The 17,550-nt window shown below is 34.9% G+C and overlaps 1 protein-coding gene across 1 annotated transcript; it reads left to right on the top strand.

The window, feature by feature from the left end:
• Positions 1-13,270: 13,270 nt before the first annotated feature.
• On the top strand, positions 13,271-15,626 carry LOC113730266 (adenine/guanine permease AZG1-like). Its single transcript, XM_027254847.2, has one exon. It carries the CDS (start codon positions 13,649-13,651, stop codon positions 15,425-15,427), a length of 1,779 nt encoding a protein of 592 aa, XP_027110648.1. The 5' UTR covers positions 13,271-13,648; the 3' UTR covers positions 15,428-15,626.
• Positions 15,627-17,550: the final 1,924 nt, after the last annotated feature.

The raw sequence follows: 17,550 nt of genomic DNA, 5'->3' as shown, positions 1-17,550 counted from the left end.
CAAACTTTTAATGTTATTTCATACTCTTATCAACATGTATTTCAAAAAATCATAGGTTTGAAAATGATACATGTACTCGAAAGTTAGTTACGTGGTTGAGGTCAAGCAATTTTGCAACATCACAGGCATTGTTGATAGCAAATTCAAAGAGAATATGGATATCTGAATATACAATCATGCATACAGTAAACTTACTCTATTTAATTTAATAACTGCACAAATTTTTTAATTTTATAATCATAATCTATACTTTCTTTCATTCTTATTAGGTTAAATATTTTCGAATACTTGCTTATATTCAGAGTATTAACAGAGAAAACATGTTCTATAAGTTATGCAAAAATTGTGTACAACTATGTGAAGGTCATTTTTTCAAAAACAGTATGTATGCATTGTAATGACGTAGTCGACACTGTTGTTAGGTAATTAATTTCATGTACCTTTAATTTCAACAAATTTTTCTATATTGTATATAACATTTTATTTGTCAAACAGGTATAATGTTAATATATAAATCAAAGATTCCAGTAGTAACATGCATCTTAATTTACAGGACAGACATGCACGATTCGTATTTGGTTGTGATACTTCTTATCTCAGAGAATTACAAAAGAATGTAGAATTTTTTTATATATGTTTATTTTTTATAACACTATTTATAAACTATGTAAAAACAATTACACTAATTTTGAATTTCGCACGTACTTAACTCTCAGGACAATGGTGATAGGTTGTTCAACCAACGAATCAATTCATGCAAAGATCGTGCATTTTCATTTGTAGTACACATTCCACAAAATTCAACAGAATTAATTAAATCACCAATTTTGGCTTTCGTACTAAAAATTGATTGGTGTGAACAGTTTTCACACCTTCATGCAAGATTATCAAATCGAATGCATAATATTTGTAAGTATTTCATTTTAACAACATTTAATTACATTCATTTTTATTCATATATAATTCATTTTCTAATATAAAATTCTATTATTTTTTTAGGATCTATCTTCTGAAAAAAGGTAATTTTTGAATAATATACACATTCTATCATATTTCAAACTATTGTTAGACAGATATTATATTTTAATTGTGTTGATATAATTTTTTAATCTTTTTTAATTCACCCTTTTATTTTCATTTTTTTCAATAATGTCAGCATCGTGCGTAGCACGGGTGTTCACACTAGTTTTGTAGTATATAAGGTGGATAATGATGTTTAGCGATTACTATATTTAAGCATTACAGAAAAAATGTGACAAAGAAACACATATAATATGTTAAAACAGCGTCGGAGTTTATCAAAATTTATAGATGAAGAAGGATTTCATTTTCTATTAATCACACACACACACACACACACACATACACATATATATATTTGTTTCTGTTTGATAATTGTGGCGCTAAAGGTGACATATTTTTTTGAGTTGCGCTTTGTTGTGCCATTATTTCAAAGATATGTCATATGATATGTCTTAATTGAAAGACTTAATCAGGATGAGCATTGCTCTCTCTCTCTATATATATATATATACATATATATATATATAATATATCCTTTTTGTCTAGTGATGTACATATGATAATAATTGCTTGGTTGTTCTTCGTTTCTACCCAAGTCCCACTGCAGATGTAAGATGTATAATTTTAGAAACTTTCATGAGATTTTTGACTATTTTATTGACTTCTTTTTCATTTTTAAAAATTATACTAATTTCTCTTAAAGTTTATCATTTTATAAAGTAATATCTAGATCCAACCAACAATTAAAAATGATATTACGAGAGATAAGATAGCATAATGACTCCCTAATTAATTTCAATATAACGATTATAACTTTTTAACTTCTGCAACGTCTCTGAAAAACTTCAAAGTTGAAAAATGAAAACGAAATGTACCCAAATAAAGGGAGACGTCCATTTCTCTTAGTACTGCCTCTTCTATTACCCATTAATTATCACAGCCAACTCTGGCAACTGGCAAAGGTGTAACAAACAATTAAAAATGATATTCCGAGAGAGAAGATAGTATAATGATTCCCCAATTAATTTCAATATGACGATTATAACTTTTTAGCTTATGCAACGTCTCTGAAAAGCTTCAAAGTTGAAAAATCAAAATGAAGTGTACCCAAATAAAGGGAGACGTCCATTTCTCTTAATACTGCCTCTTCTATCACCCATTAATTATCACAGGATGATTATAACTTTTTAGCTTATGCAACGTCTCTGAAAAACTTCAAAATTGAAAAATGAAAATGAAGTGTACCCAAATAAAGGGAGACGTCCATTTCTCTTAGTACAGCCTCTTCTATCGCCAATTAATTATCACAGTCAACTCTAGCAACTGACAAATGCGCAACTAATAATTAAAAATGATATTACGAGAGAGAAGATAGCATAATGTTTCCCTAATTAATTTCAATATGACGATTATAACTTTTTAACTTCTGCAACATCTCTGAAAAACTTCAAAATTGAAAAATGAAAATGAAGTGTACCCAAATAAAGGGAGACGTCCATTTCTCTTAGTACTGCCTCTTCTATCACCCATTAATTATTACAGCCAACTCTAGCAACTGGCAAAGGCGTAACCAACAATTAAAAATGATATTGCGAGAGAGAAGATAGCATAATGATTCCCTAATTAATTTCAATATGACGATTATAACTTTTTAGCTTCTGCAACGTCTCTGAATAACTTCAAAATTGAAAAATGAAAATGAAGTGTACCCAAATAAAGGGAGACGTCCATTTCTCTTAATACTGCCTCTTCCATCACCCATTAATTATCACAAGACGATTATAACTTTTTAGCTCATGCAACGTCTCTGAAAAACTTCAAAATTGAAAAATGAAAATGAAGTGTAACGAAATAAAGGGAGACGTCCATTTCTCTTAGTACTACCTCTTCTATCACCCATTAATTATCACAGTCAACACTGGCAACTGGCAAAGACACAACTAATAATTAAAAATGATATTACGAGAGAGAAGATAGCATAATGTTTCCCTAATTAATTTCAATATGACGATTATAACTTTTTAACTTCTGCAATATCTCTGAAAAACTTCAAAATTGAAAAATGAAAATGAAGTGTACCCAAATAAAGGGAGACGTCCATTTCTCTTAGTACTGCCTCTTCTATCACCCATTAATTATCACAGTCAACTCTGGCAATTAGCAAAGGCGCAACCAATAATTAAAAATGATATTACTAGAGAGAAAATAACATAATGATTCCCTAATTAATTTCATAATGATTCCCTAATTAATTAACTTTTTAGCTTCTGCAACGTCTCTGAAAAACTTCAAAATTGAAAAATGAAAATGAAGTATACCGAAATAAAGGGAGACTCTCATTTCTCCTAGTACTGCCCCTTCTATCACCCATTAATTATCACAGCCAACTCTGGCAACTAGCAAAGGCGTAACCAACAATTAAAAATGATATTGCGAGAGAGAAGATAGCATAATGATTCCCTAATTAATTTCAATATGACGATTATAACTTTTTAACTTCTGCAACGTCTCTGAAAAACTTCAAAGTTGAAAAATGAAAATGAAGTGTACCCAAATAAAGGGAGACGTCCATTTCTCTTAATACTGCCTCTTCTATCACCCATTAATTATCATAAGACGATTATAACTTTTTAACTCATGCAACGTCTCTGAAAAACTTCAAAATTGAAAAATGAAAATGAAGTGTACCGAAATAAAGGAAGACTTCCATATCTCTTAGTACTACCTCTTCTATCACCCATTAATTATCACAGTCAACTCTGGCAACTAACAAAAGCGCAACTAATAATTAAAAATGATATTACGAGAGAGAAGTTAGCATAATGATTCCCTAATTAATTTCAATATGACGATTATAACTTTTTAACTTCTGCAACGTCTTTAAAAAACTTCAAAATTGAAAAATGAAAATGAAGTGTACCCGAATAAAGGGAGACGTCAATTTCTCTTAGTACTGCCTCTTATATCACCCTTTAATTATCACAGTCAACTCTGGCAACTAGCAAAGGCGCAACCAATAATTAAAAATGATATTATTAGAGAGAAGATAGCATAATGATTTCCTAATTAATTTCATAATGATTCCCTAATTAATTTCATAATGATTCCATAATTAATTAACTTTTTAGTTTCTGCAACGTCTTTGAAAAACTTTAAAATTGGAAAATGAAAATGAAGTGTACTCAAATAAAAGGAGACGTACATTTCTCATAATACTGCCTCTTCTATCACCCAATAATTATTACAGCCAACTCTGGCAACTGGCAAAGACGTAACCAACAATTAAAAATGATATTGCGAGAGAGAAGATAGCATAATGATTCCCTAATTAATTTCAATATGACGATTATAACTTTTTAGCTTCTGCAACGTCTCTGAATAACTTCAAAGTTGAAAAATGATAATGAAGTGTATCCAAATAAAGGGAGACGTCCATTTCTCTTAATACTGCCTCTTCTATCACCCATTAATTATCACAAGATGATTATAATTTTTTAGCTTATGCAACGTCTCTGAAAAACTTCAAAATTGAAAAATGAAAATGAAGTGTACCGAAATAAAGGGAGACGTCCATTTCTCTTAGTACTACCTCTTCTATCACCCATTAATTATCACAGTCAACTCTGCCAACTGGCAATAGCGCAACTAATAATTAAAAATGTTATTACGAGAGAGAAGATAGCATAATGTTTTCCTAATTAATTTCAATATTACGATTATAACTTTTAACTTCTGCAACGTCTCTGAAAAACTTCAAAATTGAAAAATGAAAATGAAGTGTACCCAAATAATGGGAGACGTCCATTTCTCTTAGTACTGCCTCTTCTATCACCCATTAATTATTACAGCCAACTCTGGCAACTGGCAAAGGCGTAACCAACAGTTAAAAATGATATTGCGAGAGAGAAGATAGCATAATGATTCCCTAATTAATTTCAATATGATGATTATAACTTTTTAGCTTATGCAACGTCTCTGAAAAACTTCAAAGTTGAAAAATGAAAATGAAGTGTACCCAAATAAAGGGAGATATCCATTTCTCTTAGTACTGCCTCTTCTATCACCCATTAATTATCACAAGACGATTATAAATTTTTAGCTCATGCAACGTCTCTGAAAAACTTCAAAATTGAAAAATGAAAATGAAGTGTACCGAAATAAAGGGAGACGTCCATTTCTCTTAGTACTACCTCTTCTATCACCCATTAATTATCACAGTCAACTCTGGCAACTGGCAAAGGCGCAACTAATAATTAAAAATGATATTACGAGAGAGAAGATAGCATAATGATTCCCTAATTAATTTCAATATGACGATTATAACTTTTTAACTTCTGCAACGTCTTTAAAAAACTTCAAAATTGAAAAATGAAAATGAAGTGTACCCAAATAAAGGGAGACGTCAATTTCTCTTAGTACTGCCTCTTCTATCACCCATTAATTATCACAGTCAACTTTGGCAACTAGTAAAGGCGCAACTGTTATGAAACAATTAAAAGTATGGATGTCCCTTTGTATTCTCAGGAGGATTAATTCTTGATTTATGATTACATTATGTATAGAAGTTACAATCCATAAATCTATTCATGTAGTAGAAGAACCGTTTCATAGGTTTCTTCATATTCTTGTAATATTGGGTGTTTAATAGGATTGATTGTTCCTTTAATCTTGTAGTACCTATATATAGAGGTACATTGACACCCTTTGGAATGAACTTTTGTATTAGTTGGAATAATAAGAATATCACTCTCCATTGCTCCACTTCTTTCTCTACTTCTTTCTCCAATATTTCACTTGATATTATAGTACCTTATTTTATTAGTTTTATAACATGTTATCAGCACGAATCTCTACTTTTGAGCAAAAGGTGAAAACGGAGGCTCTACCTTGAACAAAAGTGAAACAGGAGATTTTGCCAAAATTCTGCCTGCATTTCTTCAAGTAACTTCTGAGGTAAATTTCTGACCCACAAACTTATTTCAATTTCTTATGGCTAATATTTGAATTATCGCAAAATACAAGTACCTACTGTTGAGCAACCACTAAACACAAACATATATTATTTGATATCTTTGAGGTAATATTTCTCCTTTTAATTTTACTTATTTATCTTTATAATTATTTGTTATAAATAATTATATTCTGATGCATTGAGTTTTGGAGATGTTATTATAAAAAATCAATTATATTTGAGGATCTACTTGTCCTTTGAAATATTTAAAGAAAAAGATTCGATCACCTGAAGATGGTCGTTCTTTAACGAAAAGATTTGACTACCAGAAGATGGTCATTATTTCAAAAGCCTGGTATGATAAATTTACCTATGGCTACAAGAACATAATTATGCAATTTTCAGAATTACTTCCCAGTTGAAATTGTGTTGAGAAAATTTTACTCATAAGATATATTAAAAATAATACTCTCCACAATTGATTTCTCGAATATGCTCCTGTAGTAGCAATGTTGAGAGAAATTTTGAGAAGTATTATGTACTTATTGCATGCTAGTTCTAGTCCATTCCCAGAAGTGAATGCGACTAAATTTCAATTTATTAGTTATGTTTGTTGCTATGACTATACTTTTGGTAAATATATATTTTACCATGACAAGAGAAAATATTACCACTTGAAGTGGGATAATAATGATGAGAACAAGAAAATAAGGATCCTAAAGATAAATGTCCTGAAGTACATTTGACAAATTAAAATTATAATCGCATATTCACATGGCCAATTTCTTTAAACACCCTGAAGGTGTATGATGTTTGATTTAATTTATAATAGTAATTAGCTTTTCTTCCTGAAGAAGAAATGAATGTTAAATATTTGGGATAAAAAAAAAATTATGGTGATGATATTTGTCCCATAAGAATTATGGTGACAATGATATGTGTCTCATTAATAAGTGCTACTATATACACTATATTCCAATGAGAGAGACAAATACAATCAGTTGTAGTGTATAAATGATTGAAAGCTCCAGAAGAGCCACTACTATATTTCTCCCTGTAGGAGAAAAGTTTATTATGAATAAAGTACTATTTTTTATCATGTCTCGAAAAATTTATTGAATTTGAATATCCGTTGAAATGGATATCAAATTGAGACACTAAATGAGACAATAATAGAGATCATGTTTAGAAATCAAATGAGATAAAGGTTAATTATATCATAATAACCATTCGAGAGAGAAATGGTTATCGATATAGTTGTCTTCATTCTCATTTGATTTATAATCATCACCTGCAGTAAATAAGAAATTTACTGATCCCAATGAATACATGATTTGACGAAAGTGAAAATATTTGAGAGTCGACAAATATTTATACATACCCCCTTTATATTATATATGGCTCCAAAAAAAAATTTTTAATTTTTATGTCGGGTATGAATCACCTTTTACGATTAAATATCGTAAAATATTGATGGGTGATCTATTGAATGATTTATTTATTTTAATGAACTACGATTCCCGACATTAGGGGGAGGAAAAAATCAACCGAAAGGAAATCACCTGAAAAATTGAATTTCCTCGATCCTCATACAAAATAATGTGAACTAGAAGTTCAAGAAATTCTTCATTTGTAGAAAGTTATATTTATCGACTCCAGAAGAGTCATTAAATCAACTATTCCTGCAGGAAATACTCTAGCTAAAATTGATGTCCCTGAAGGACATGCACGAGTGCTACAAATAAATTTAAGGCCGGCCTACCTAAACAAAGTATAAATTGATTTGAAATATCTCTGGAGATTAAATGTCATGACAAAATTCAACCTCTTGAAAAGGTTGCTCCTGAAGAGCCAACTCCTGAAGAGAATGAAATCATAAAAAATTTAATTGGAGCCTAATGAAATGTAGCACTTGATATTATAGAAGTTGATGAGAATCATGAATCTAAATCGGTTGATGAATGTCGGTATAGAAATGATTGTTCAAAGTGGAAAGATACGATCCAATCTAAATTGGATTTATTGGTTAAAAGAAAAGTTTTTGGACCTGTAGTCCAAACACTTGAAGGTGTAAAATCAATAGAATATAAATGGGTATTTGTGATAATGAGAAATGAGAAAAAGGAAATTGTGAGGTATAAAGCAAGACTTGTAGTCCAAGATTTTCACAAAGGCCTGGATTTGATTATGATGAAATGTATTCACCTATAGTGGATGTTATCACATTTAGATATCTTGTGAGTTTTGCAGTAAATGAAAAATTAGATATGCTTCTAATGGACGTCGTTACTGCATATTTATATGGGAATCTTGAAAATGATATTTATATGAGAATTTCCGAAAGATTCAACATGCCTGAAGCATGCAAATCAAATTCTAAAAATATTTATTCTATTAAATTACAAAGGTCTTTGTATGATCTAAAACAATCTGGACGTATGTGGTATAATCGCCTCAATGAATGTCTGACTAAAGAAGGTTATACCAATGATCCAATATGTTCATATGTTTTTACCAAGAAAAATGGATCAAATTTTGTGATCATTGTTATATATATTGATGATCTAAATTTGATTGGAACTCCTGAAGAGATTCAAAATAATGTTGAATATTTGAAGAAAGATTTTGAGATCAAGAATTTTGGAAAAACAAAATTCTATCTTGATTTACAAATTGAGCATTTAAAAAGTAAAATTTTTGTTCACCAAACTGCATATACTCGGAAGGTATTAAAGCGGTTTTATATGGACAAGGCACATATATTAAGTACTCCAATGGTTGTCAGATCATTAGATCCTAATAAAGATTCTTTTAGATCGTGAGAGAAAGATGAAGAGATATTTGGTCCTGAAGTACCATATCTCAGTACAATTGGCGAAGAATATTGGAATGCGACGATTAAAAGATCTCAAATGATGTTTGCATCAGGGGGAGAAATTAATACACAAGAATAGTGTACTCTTTTTCCTTCACTAGGATTTTTATCCCGACGGGTTTTTCCCTAGTAAGATTTTAACGAGGCATATTCTTTGTGTAATGGACATCCAAGGGGGAGTGTTATGAAACAATTAAAAGTATGGATGTCCCTTTGTATTCCCAAGAGGATTAATTCTTGATTTATGATTACATTATGTATAGAAGTTACAATCCATAAATCTATTCATGTAGTGGAAGAACCGTTTCATAAGTTTCTTCATATTCTTGTAATATTGGGTGTTTAATAGGATTGATTGTTCCTTTAATCTTGTAGTACCTATATATAGAGGTACATTGACACCCTTTGGAATGAACTTTTGTATTAGTTGGAATAATAATAATATCACTCTCCATTGCTCCACTTCTTTCTCTACTTCTTTCTCCAATATTTCACTTGATATTATAGTACCTTATTTTATTAGTTTTATAACACCAATAATTAAAAATGATATTACGAGAGAGAAGATAGCATAATGATTTTCTAATTAATTTCATAATGATTTCCTAATTAATTAACTTTTTAGCTTCTGCAACGTCTCTAAAAAACTTCAAAATTGATAAATGAAAATGAAGTGTACCCAAATAAAGTGAGACGTCCATTTCTCTTAGTACTGCCTCTTCTATCACCCATTAATTATCGCCTCTTCTATCACCCATTAATTATCACAGCCAACTCTGACAACTGGCAAAGGTGTAACCATGTAACCAACAATAAAAAATGATATTACGAGAGAGAAGATAGCATAATGATTCCCTAATTAATTTCAATATGACGATTATAACTTTTTAGCTTCTGCAGCGTGTCTGAAAAACTTCAAAGTTGAAAAATGATTGGATAGCAAATTTTTTTTAAAAAATTTTTCGCTTGCATCGTAAACACATTTTTCAATTCAGCTTTTGATATTTTCAACTACTCTTTTATTTAACAAACATCACATCACAAAAAGTGTTACAGTAATTATTCCAAATAATTATTTGAAATAATACTCTATCCAAACAAAGCCAAGTGTACCCAAATAAAGAGAGATGTCCATTTTTCTTAGTAATGTCTCTTCTACCACCCATTAATTATCACAGCCAACTCTGGCAACCGGCAAAGGCCATCCTCTGACCCCTTCATATGTTTTTATTTATTTATATATAAAAAATTCAAGAATGTCCAAACTGAATTGGGGCGTCTACAATCTACATTATCCATCCTTCCGTTGCGTTCAGGGAAATGCAAAATATTTGTGCCAGCTTTTACTTTCCATAAAGACTAAAGAGGCTGACCAATTATTGGGGATTGAGTGCTGGCTACACAGTATCGTACTTTCTTGAACACTGTTGACATTTAACCTGCCACCATATTTTTCACTTGTACCGTATTTCTTGATTTCGTTTCTAAGTTTACATTACACAAGACTAACAGAGAGGCCTGATCAGACGCGAACTAAAAATTCCCCTACCATCATTTCTTGTTCTGCTTTTGAATTGAGAGCTTAATTTATCCAGCTTCTATCCATTCATGCAACTCATGTAAAGGGAAATTTCTACCTAAGAAAACGCGACATTATCTACTCTTTCACCCGTGCATCTTTCTCGTTATGCAGAATTGCTCCTTCGATCTCTTCTATCTTCTTTTAAGTGGGTGTTAAAGTGATTAAGTCGAACTATGAGTATAGGAAAACAATAAGCTAATTGTCTTATGTACACAACCAATGTTCGTAACAACAAAAATCCCATATGGAAATAAGATTTTAAATGGCATAATTGTGCTGCTAGTGCAGAAATCACCCTTTTTGGCCTACAATTCTAGTTTGGATCCTGAAAGAAACGTCGCATGATTAACGTCCAATTTTTTAATCGTCTAAAGTCATGAGTTGATGCAGATGGAGGGATCTTGTCGAGTTCTTTTTTTTTTTTCCGATGACTGAGAAACTCAGACTTTTTCGTTACTAAAGTTGACCTGCGAGAAACCTTCAAAAGCCGGCAACTTTTGAAGGCTCCCGCAGACCTTAATAAACCCAAACCCCAAACCCCCCCGAACCGATGTGGGATAGAAACCCCACAGGGGTGCCCCGCTGCTAAGAAGTAAAGACCCCCCAGACACCCACTGAAATGGAGAGATCACCTCCCCGAGGTTTCTGTCTTTTTCCGATGACTGAGAAACTCAGACTTTTTCGTTACTAAAGTTGACCTGCGAGAAACCTTCAAAAGCCGGCAACTTTTGAAGGCTCCCGCAGACCTTAATAAACCCAAACCCCAAACCCCCCCGAACCGATGTGGGATAGAAACCCCACAGGGGATCTTGTCGAGTTCGAGGGAGAGATTTTTCTTCCCGCAGCCCCAAAAAATCAAACTTTTGGTTGTCTTGCAACTTATGGCAAGTTGTACTTAAATCTCACGTCATTTCTCACTAGACAAAAGAAGACAGGAGGGAGGAGCCTCTTTCTGCTTTCTAGTTAAAAAAAAAAAAAAAGAACTAATCCCCTCACTACACACTACTACTTGAGGACCATTGATAGTCATTTCAAATGAAAGCATATATATATCTATACATGCGTGCGAACTTTACTAGCTATAGTATTAACGTATTTATGTAACTTCTCTTAGTCTTATGCTGGCATCATTTGATGAACTTTCTAATAGTAATTGCTTTTGTCCAAAGCCAGTTGGAATTCAACCACACCTTGTGATTGAAGGGTAGGAGCCACTTTCCTCTCAAAGTGAGGCTATATCACCTATTGCTGGGTACTAGAGGGAAACCAAAAAAAAATCTTTTTTAAGTTCAACTTACAAGCGTAATAGGTTTGTATCGTAACCAATTTTCACGGCATTAGTATTTTTTTTTTCTCCTCCCTCTTTGCGTTGCTTAGGAATTAAGAGCATAGTTTTAGACATCATTATCAGTTAAGGAAAGTACAAGGAAACTCCATAGCTCTAGTCTTCAAGATATTTACATACACCATTGTATATCCTCTAGTCAGGTCCAACTTAAGGTGCCGAAGCCGGGAGAATCTGTGGGTATATTCAGCAGAAGCGGAATCTTCCAATATGAATGGGCAGTGTGTACATGTGTTGCTGATTTGATGATACAGATAAAGCCGCGAGTTTTGTGGACTACATCTATGGAGTCGGCATTTTCTTCGTTGACTAAATACCTTTTTTTCCAGAACATGGGAAACGAATCCATTCCATAATTTTAAGCCGGTCTTTTTTTCTTTTCTTTGTGGTGTTTGTGGGGGGGTGTTTGACCAACCCCAAGTTTACATAAATACTGAGAGTAGGATGGAGGAGGAGGAGAATTTTACATCCTCCTCCGACCTGAATAACGTAGCATGCTGTCCAAGGTCCATGCACGTAATCTTCAAGTTGCCGTGCGGAACAGCCAAATTGCTAATCGAATCTAACAAACTGCATTTGTCAACTATATATATATATATAGACCCACACACATAGGCCCTATGTGAACTGCCTTCAAAATTTCAAACTTGGATTTGCTACTTAGCTGGCTTCAGCTTGATTCAGTTTTTTTATTGTAAACGTGAACTGCAATTGGTTTGCTCATGAATGTTCAATACCAACTACGAAGACTATTTTTTCTTGATAGATGCAAGTTGGGTTGAAGTATCTAATCATGTCTCCGAAAATTGAAAGATAGTAAAAAAAAGGATTGAATTGACTGGTAAGCTGAGATGAATTGTAACTAGGATGATATGATATCGCTTACTTGAAAAAGAAGAATTAAAGATAATTGGGTTGATGATATATGTCCTCGTTAATATTATTTTTTTTAGTCCTTTCATTTTCCTCCAGATGCGAAGACCATCATCATCATCACATTCACAGTATTGTTTTGAGGATACCAAAGACACTTTTGGCCGCTTCTTATTGTTGCTATTTATATCTCCTCGTTCCATGATCACCACCACATCCGCGAAACGAGAAGTTGTCAATATTCTTTTTTCTTTTTAATATTCCCGTAATAGTAAATACCATACTACTACGGGAGTATTTCTCACTCAGCAATACAATTCATGATTGAGACGACGGTGGATTGATGAAAATTAAATACTATAATTAAGATGTGTAGCAGTCCTCCCCGCTGGTGTACGTGAAGAAGCCGCCTGACATGAAAACTAGTACGTATGTAGTCTTAGTGCTCAACATGTTATGTTTTCGCAAATTTTGAAACGTAACCTAAATTCAAAGCCAACCAATGCTCGAGTCGACCATGTAGCATTGAGCTCCAGAGGAAGTTCTTTACCTATCATGGTATATTAAATTCTTAGTAAAGATTTTTCCCACTTAGAATTGTCCCATAGTTTTTTATTTTTCGCTACTAGAATATATTTTAAGTGCCTCTCTCTCTCTCTCTCTCTCTCTCTCTTTAATTCTTCTTGAACCATTTGCTGCCTAGTACTAATTCCTTAGTTCCTACTGTACCAACTCCAATCAACTCCCCGCACGAAAAAACAAAAACCCCAATAAAAATCCCCATCCCCACCGCCCGCCCCGGGGGTATCGCATCAAGTTATCATTAACAAATACTACTACTACTACCAGTTCTACTACTACTACTACTTCTACTGTTACTAGTAGTAGTAGTAGTAAAGAGTTTGAAGCAAGAAAGATAACCCTTTAATTCATTTAACACGGAGATCCCTATTTAACTAGGCTACTGATTGGCACTAGCCCAGACAATCAATCCCCCAGATGGACGTGGAGTCTGGGATACCCCCTCCCACAGCCCCCCAGCCCTCGGCGATAACTCGGCTGAACGCAGCCGTCGCCAAGAGCCGACTCGGAAAACGCTTCAAACTCAACGAGCGCAACACCTCCTTTACCACCGAGCTCCGAGCAGGCACCGCCACTTTTCTCACCATGGCCTACATCTTGGCCGTAAACGCCTCCATTCTCTCCGACTCCGGCGGCACCTGTTCCGTCTCTGACTGCGTTCCCCTTTGCTCCGACCCCACCGTTTCCCCCGCAGACTGCACCAACAACCCGAACCTCCGTCTCCTCACCCCTGACGACTCCTGCAAATTCGACCCCGTCAACCCCGGCTACGCCGCTTGTCTCGAGAAAACTCGGAAGGACTTGATCGTCGCCACAGTCGCTTCCTCCCTAATCGGCTGTGTCATCATGGGCTTATTCGCCAACTTGCCCTTAGCGTTAGCCCCAGGAATGGGAACCAACGCATACTTCGCCTACACAGTCGTCGGCTTCCACGGCTCCGGCAACGTATCTTACCAAAGCGCGTTAGCCGCAGTTTTCATCGAAGGCCTCATATTCTTATTCATCTCCGCTGTCGGTTTACGCGCCAGGCTCGCCAAACTTGTCCCCAAGCCCGTGAGGATCTCATCCTCCGCTGGGATAGGCCTTTTTCTGGCTTTCATCGGACTACAAAACAATCAAGGGCTTGGACTCGTAGGATACAGCTCGTCGACGCTGGTGACCCTAGCAGCATGTCCGCGGTCGTCCCGCGCATCGGTGGCGCCGGTGATCACGTCATCGAATGGAACGGTGTCGCTTCTCCCAGGTGGGACAGTGTCCGGCGACATTTTATGCTTGCATGGGCGCATGGAGAGCCCTACATTTTGGCTTGGAGTTGTGGGTTTCGTTATCATCGGTTACTGTTTGGTGAAGAACATTAAAGGCGCCATGATATACGGCATCGTTTTCGTAACCGCCGTTTCTTGGTTTCGCAACACCAGAGTAACGGCATTTCCCGACACGGCTACTGGGAATTCCGCCTACAAATACTTCAAGAAAGTCGTCGACGTTCATAAGATAGAGAGCACGGCTGGGGCGTTAAGTTTCAAAAGTATTGGGAAAGGTCATTTTTGGGAATCCCTAGTTACTTTTCTGTACGTCGATATATTGGACACGACCGGAACTTTATATTCAATGGCGCGGTTTGCAGGTTTTACAGACAGTAACGGTGATTTCGAGGGGCAATATTTCGCGTTCATGTCGGACGCCTCGTCTATAGTTGTGGGGTCCTTGTTAGGTACGTCCCCGGTGACGGCGTTCATTGAGTCGTCTACCGGGATAAGGGAGGGGGGACGGACGGGGCTGACGGCGCTAACAGTGGCTGGGTATTTCCTGTTGTCGTTTTTCTTCACGCCGTTGTTGGCTTCGATTCCGGCGTGGGCGGTGGGGCCGCCGCTAATACTGGTGGGAGTGTTGATGATGAGGGCTGTAGTGGAGGTGGAGTGGGATGACATGCGGCAGGCAATACCGGCGTTTATGACGTTGCTACTGATGCCGTTGACGTATTCGATTGCCTACGGTCTGATTGGTGGGATCGGTACTTACGTGGTATTGCATTTGTGGGACTGGGGTGAGAGTTGTTTGAGGAAATTTGGGGTGATTAAGGAGGGACGACGCAGCAGCAGTAATGGTGGAGCTACGAATAATAATGGAATCACTCCTCCTCCTCCTGTTGCCGCCCCTGTGGATGGAAGTAATAAAAGTACGACTGATGTTTAACGGGGTGATTATACACGTCGTATGTAGTAGTATTAGGGATTTTTTTTTCCCAAATTTCTTTTGGTTAACGTGATCAATTTTCTTTAAATTTTGGAGGGGACAAAAAAGCAAAAAGGGAGAGAGGACATTTTAGTTGATAAGCTCTTAATTCATGGTGTACAGTAGTGTTAATACAGTACTACTTAGATTCTTGAATGAATCATCTTTATCATATGCTCTTTTGGTTTTTTTTTTTTAAATTTTTTTAATCTGCCGGTGATATTGCGATCCTCTAGACAGATATAGGATTAATTCACCTTTCACCCTTTCAGTTTATAGAATTGTATAGATTTTTTACGTCCTGGCCTCTTGAAATCAGGAACTAAATGGTCAAAATGTCATGCCTTCGAGGGGTGTGTAAAATCGAAAAATTCTGATTTATCGATCGAATTCGAATTGAATTCGGAATTTTTGAAATCAATAATTCGAAATTCGGCACTGAAATCGGAATTTTCGATTTCGAATTATGCGAATTTGGTTCGAATTCGGTAATAGAGTTTTTGAAATCGAAATTTTCGATTTCAATTTCGTTTTATAATATATATATATTAATATTTATTTATTTATTTATATATATAATAATATTTTTTATTTCAATTTCGTTTTATGATACGTATATTAATATATATTTATACATATAATAATAGTTTTTATAATATATGCAATATAAAATTTATATTATACAACAATACATCTAACAAAAAAGAAAAAAAAAAGGGAAAAAAGGTTTCCGAACCGAATTCGGAATTTACCATTCGGAATCGAAATCGAAATCGAAACTGGTGAATTTGAAATCGAAATTGGTCGGTAATTCCTATGCCAAAATTCCGAAAAAATTCCGAATTTAAACTTTCGAATTACCGAATTCGAATTCGATGCACACCCCTAATGCCTTGATCTCTTTGCAAATCCTCAACTTAAAAAAAAAAAAGGTATATATACCTTGCTTCTTCTTCTTTTTTTAATGTAATAATTAAATGCCGCTAAGATTTAGCGTGAGGTATGCAAAATAAACGTACGTACAACAGAAATTGGAAATTTTTTTTTGTCGCAACGATAATATTTGTATAACTTACTTCAGAAAATGAAAATTTTTTTTTTATCGCAACGATAATATTTTTATAACTTATTCTAATTTAATCTAAAGAGAGAGGGAGCCGATAGAAAAATTCAGTCAAAGAAAACCACAATTAAGTAGCAAAGTGAGAGGCAAGATTTAAACTTTTGAACTCTCACTCCGCTGGGACTTAAATGTCCTGGAGGTACCAGCCCAAAGGCTGTTGGCAGAAACTGGAAATCATGTGGTGTAGGACTAAGTTCTCTGCCATGCCATTCAGAGAGAACAGCTGGTGGGTTTTGCCTGCCGGGTAGCCAAGGACAAGTTAGTATGCAGCACACGTCTTTTCTTGCTTTCATTTCCTCAGCCTTAAAGGAGAGCAATGAATGTGCACTATAACTCCGTCATGGGTGCAAAGGACATCGAATGCATATTATATTATTATTACCGCACCAAAAAGTCGGGTATTTCATGGCCCTTTTTTTTTTTTGCGTTGCTTGTAGCAGCATCAAGCAAGGATCCAGATTGTTTTCTTCAACGTGTGCGGAGTCGTTGATTTTTCAGTATACATTCTGAAAGTCTAATCCAGTTGGTTTTGGCGGATGCGTTCAATTTGTAATATGTATATATGGCGGATGAGACGAATTGTAAAACATGTAATAGTACTTTTGCACTATATTATTGTCTTTATGTTTATATGTATTATGCTTATGTATCTACTACATTTATTCTGTTAACGTTACATTGCAACATACAATACAATTGAGACTAGTGAGATAGAAACCCTAATTCGGTTTCAATGGAAGTTCCATTCAAAATTTGGTTTGCCACTACTAATGCTGACCAGCGACCGTCCCAGCAGCGGCATGCAAATGCATGCGGCCGGTATGAACTTCTGATATTACAGATTAAACGAAGCATCGATGAATGCGACTATGAGTATGAGCAGTGTGGAACCGTTGGCAATCAAAAGGCACATAAAACATCCTAAACTTACTAACCTGTGCCCTTCCTGGGAATTTAAAGC

The sequence above is a fragment of the Coffea arabica genome, chromosome 2e, assembly GCF_036785885.1.
Source record: "Coffea arabica cultivar ET-39 chromosome 2e, Coffea Arabica ET-39 HiFi, whole genome shotgun sequence".
Classification (NCBI taxonomy): Eukaryota; Viridiplantae; Streptophyta; class Magnoliopsida; order Gentianales; family Rubiaceae; genus Coffea; species Coffea arabica.
This window is presented reverse-complemented; position numbering and strand designations above follow the sequence as displayed.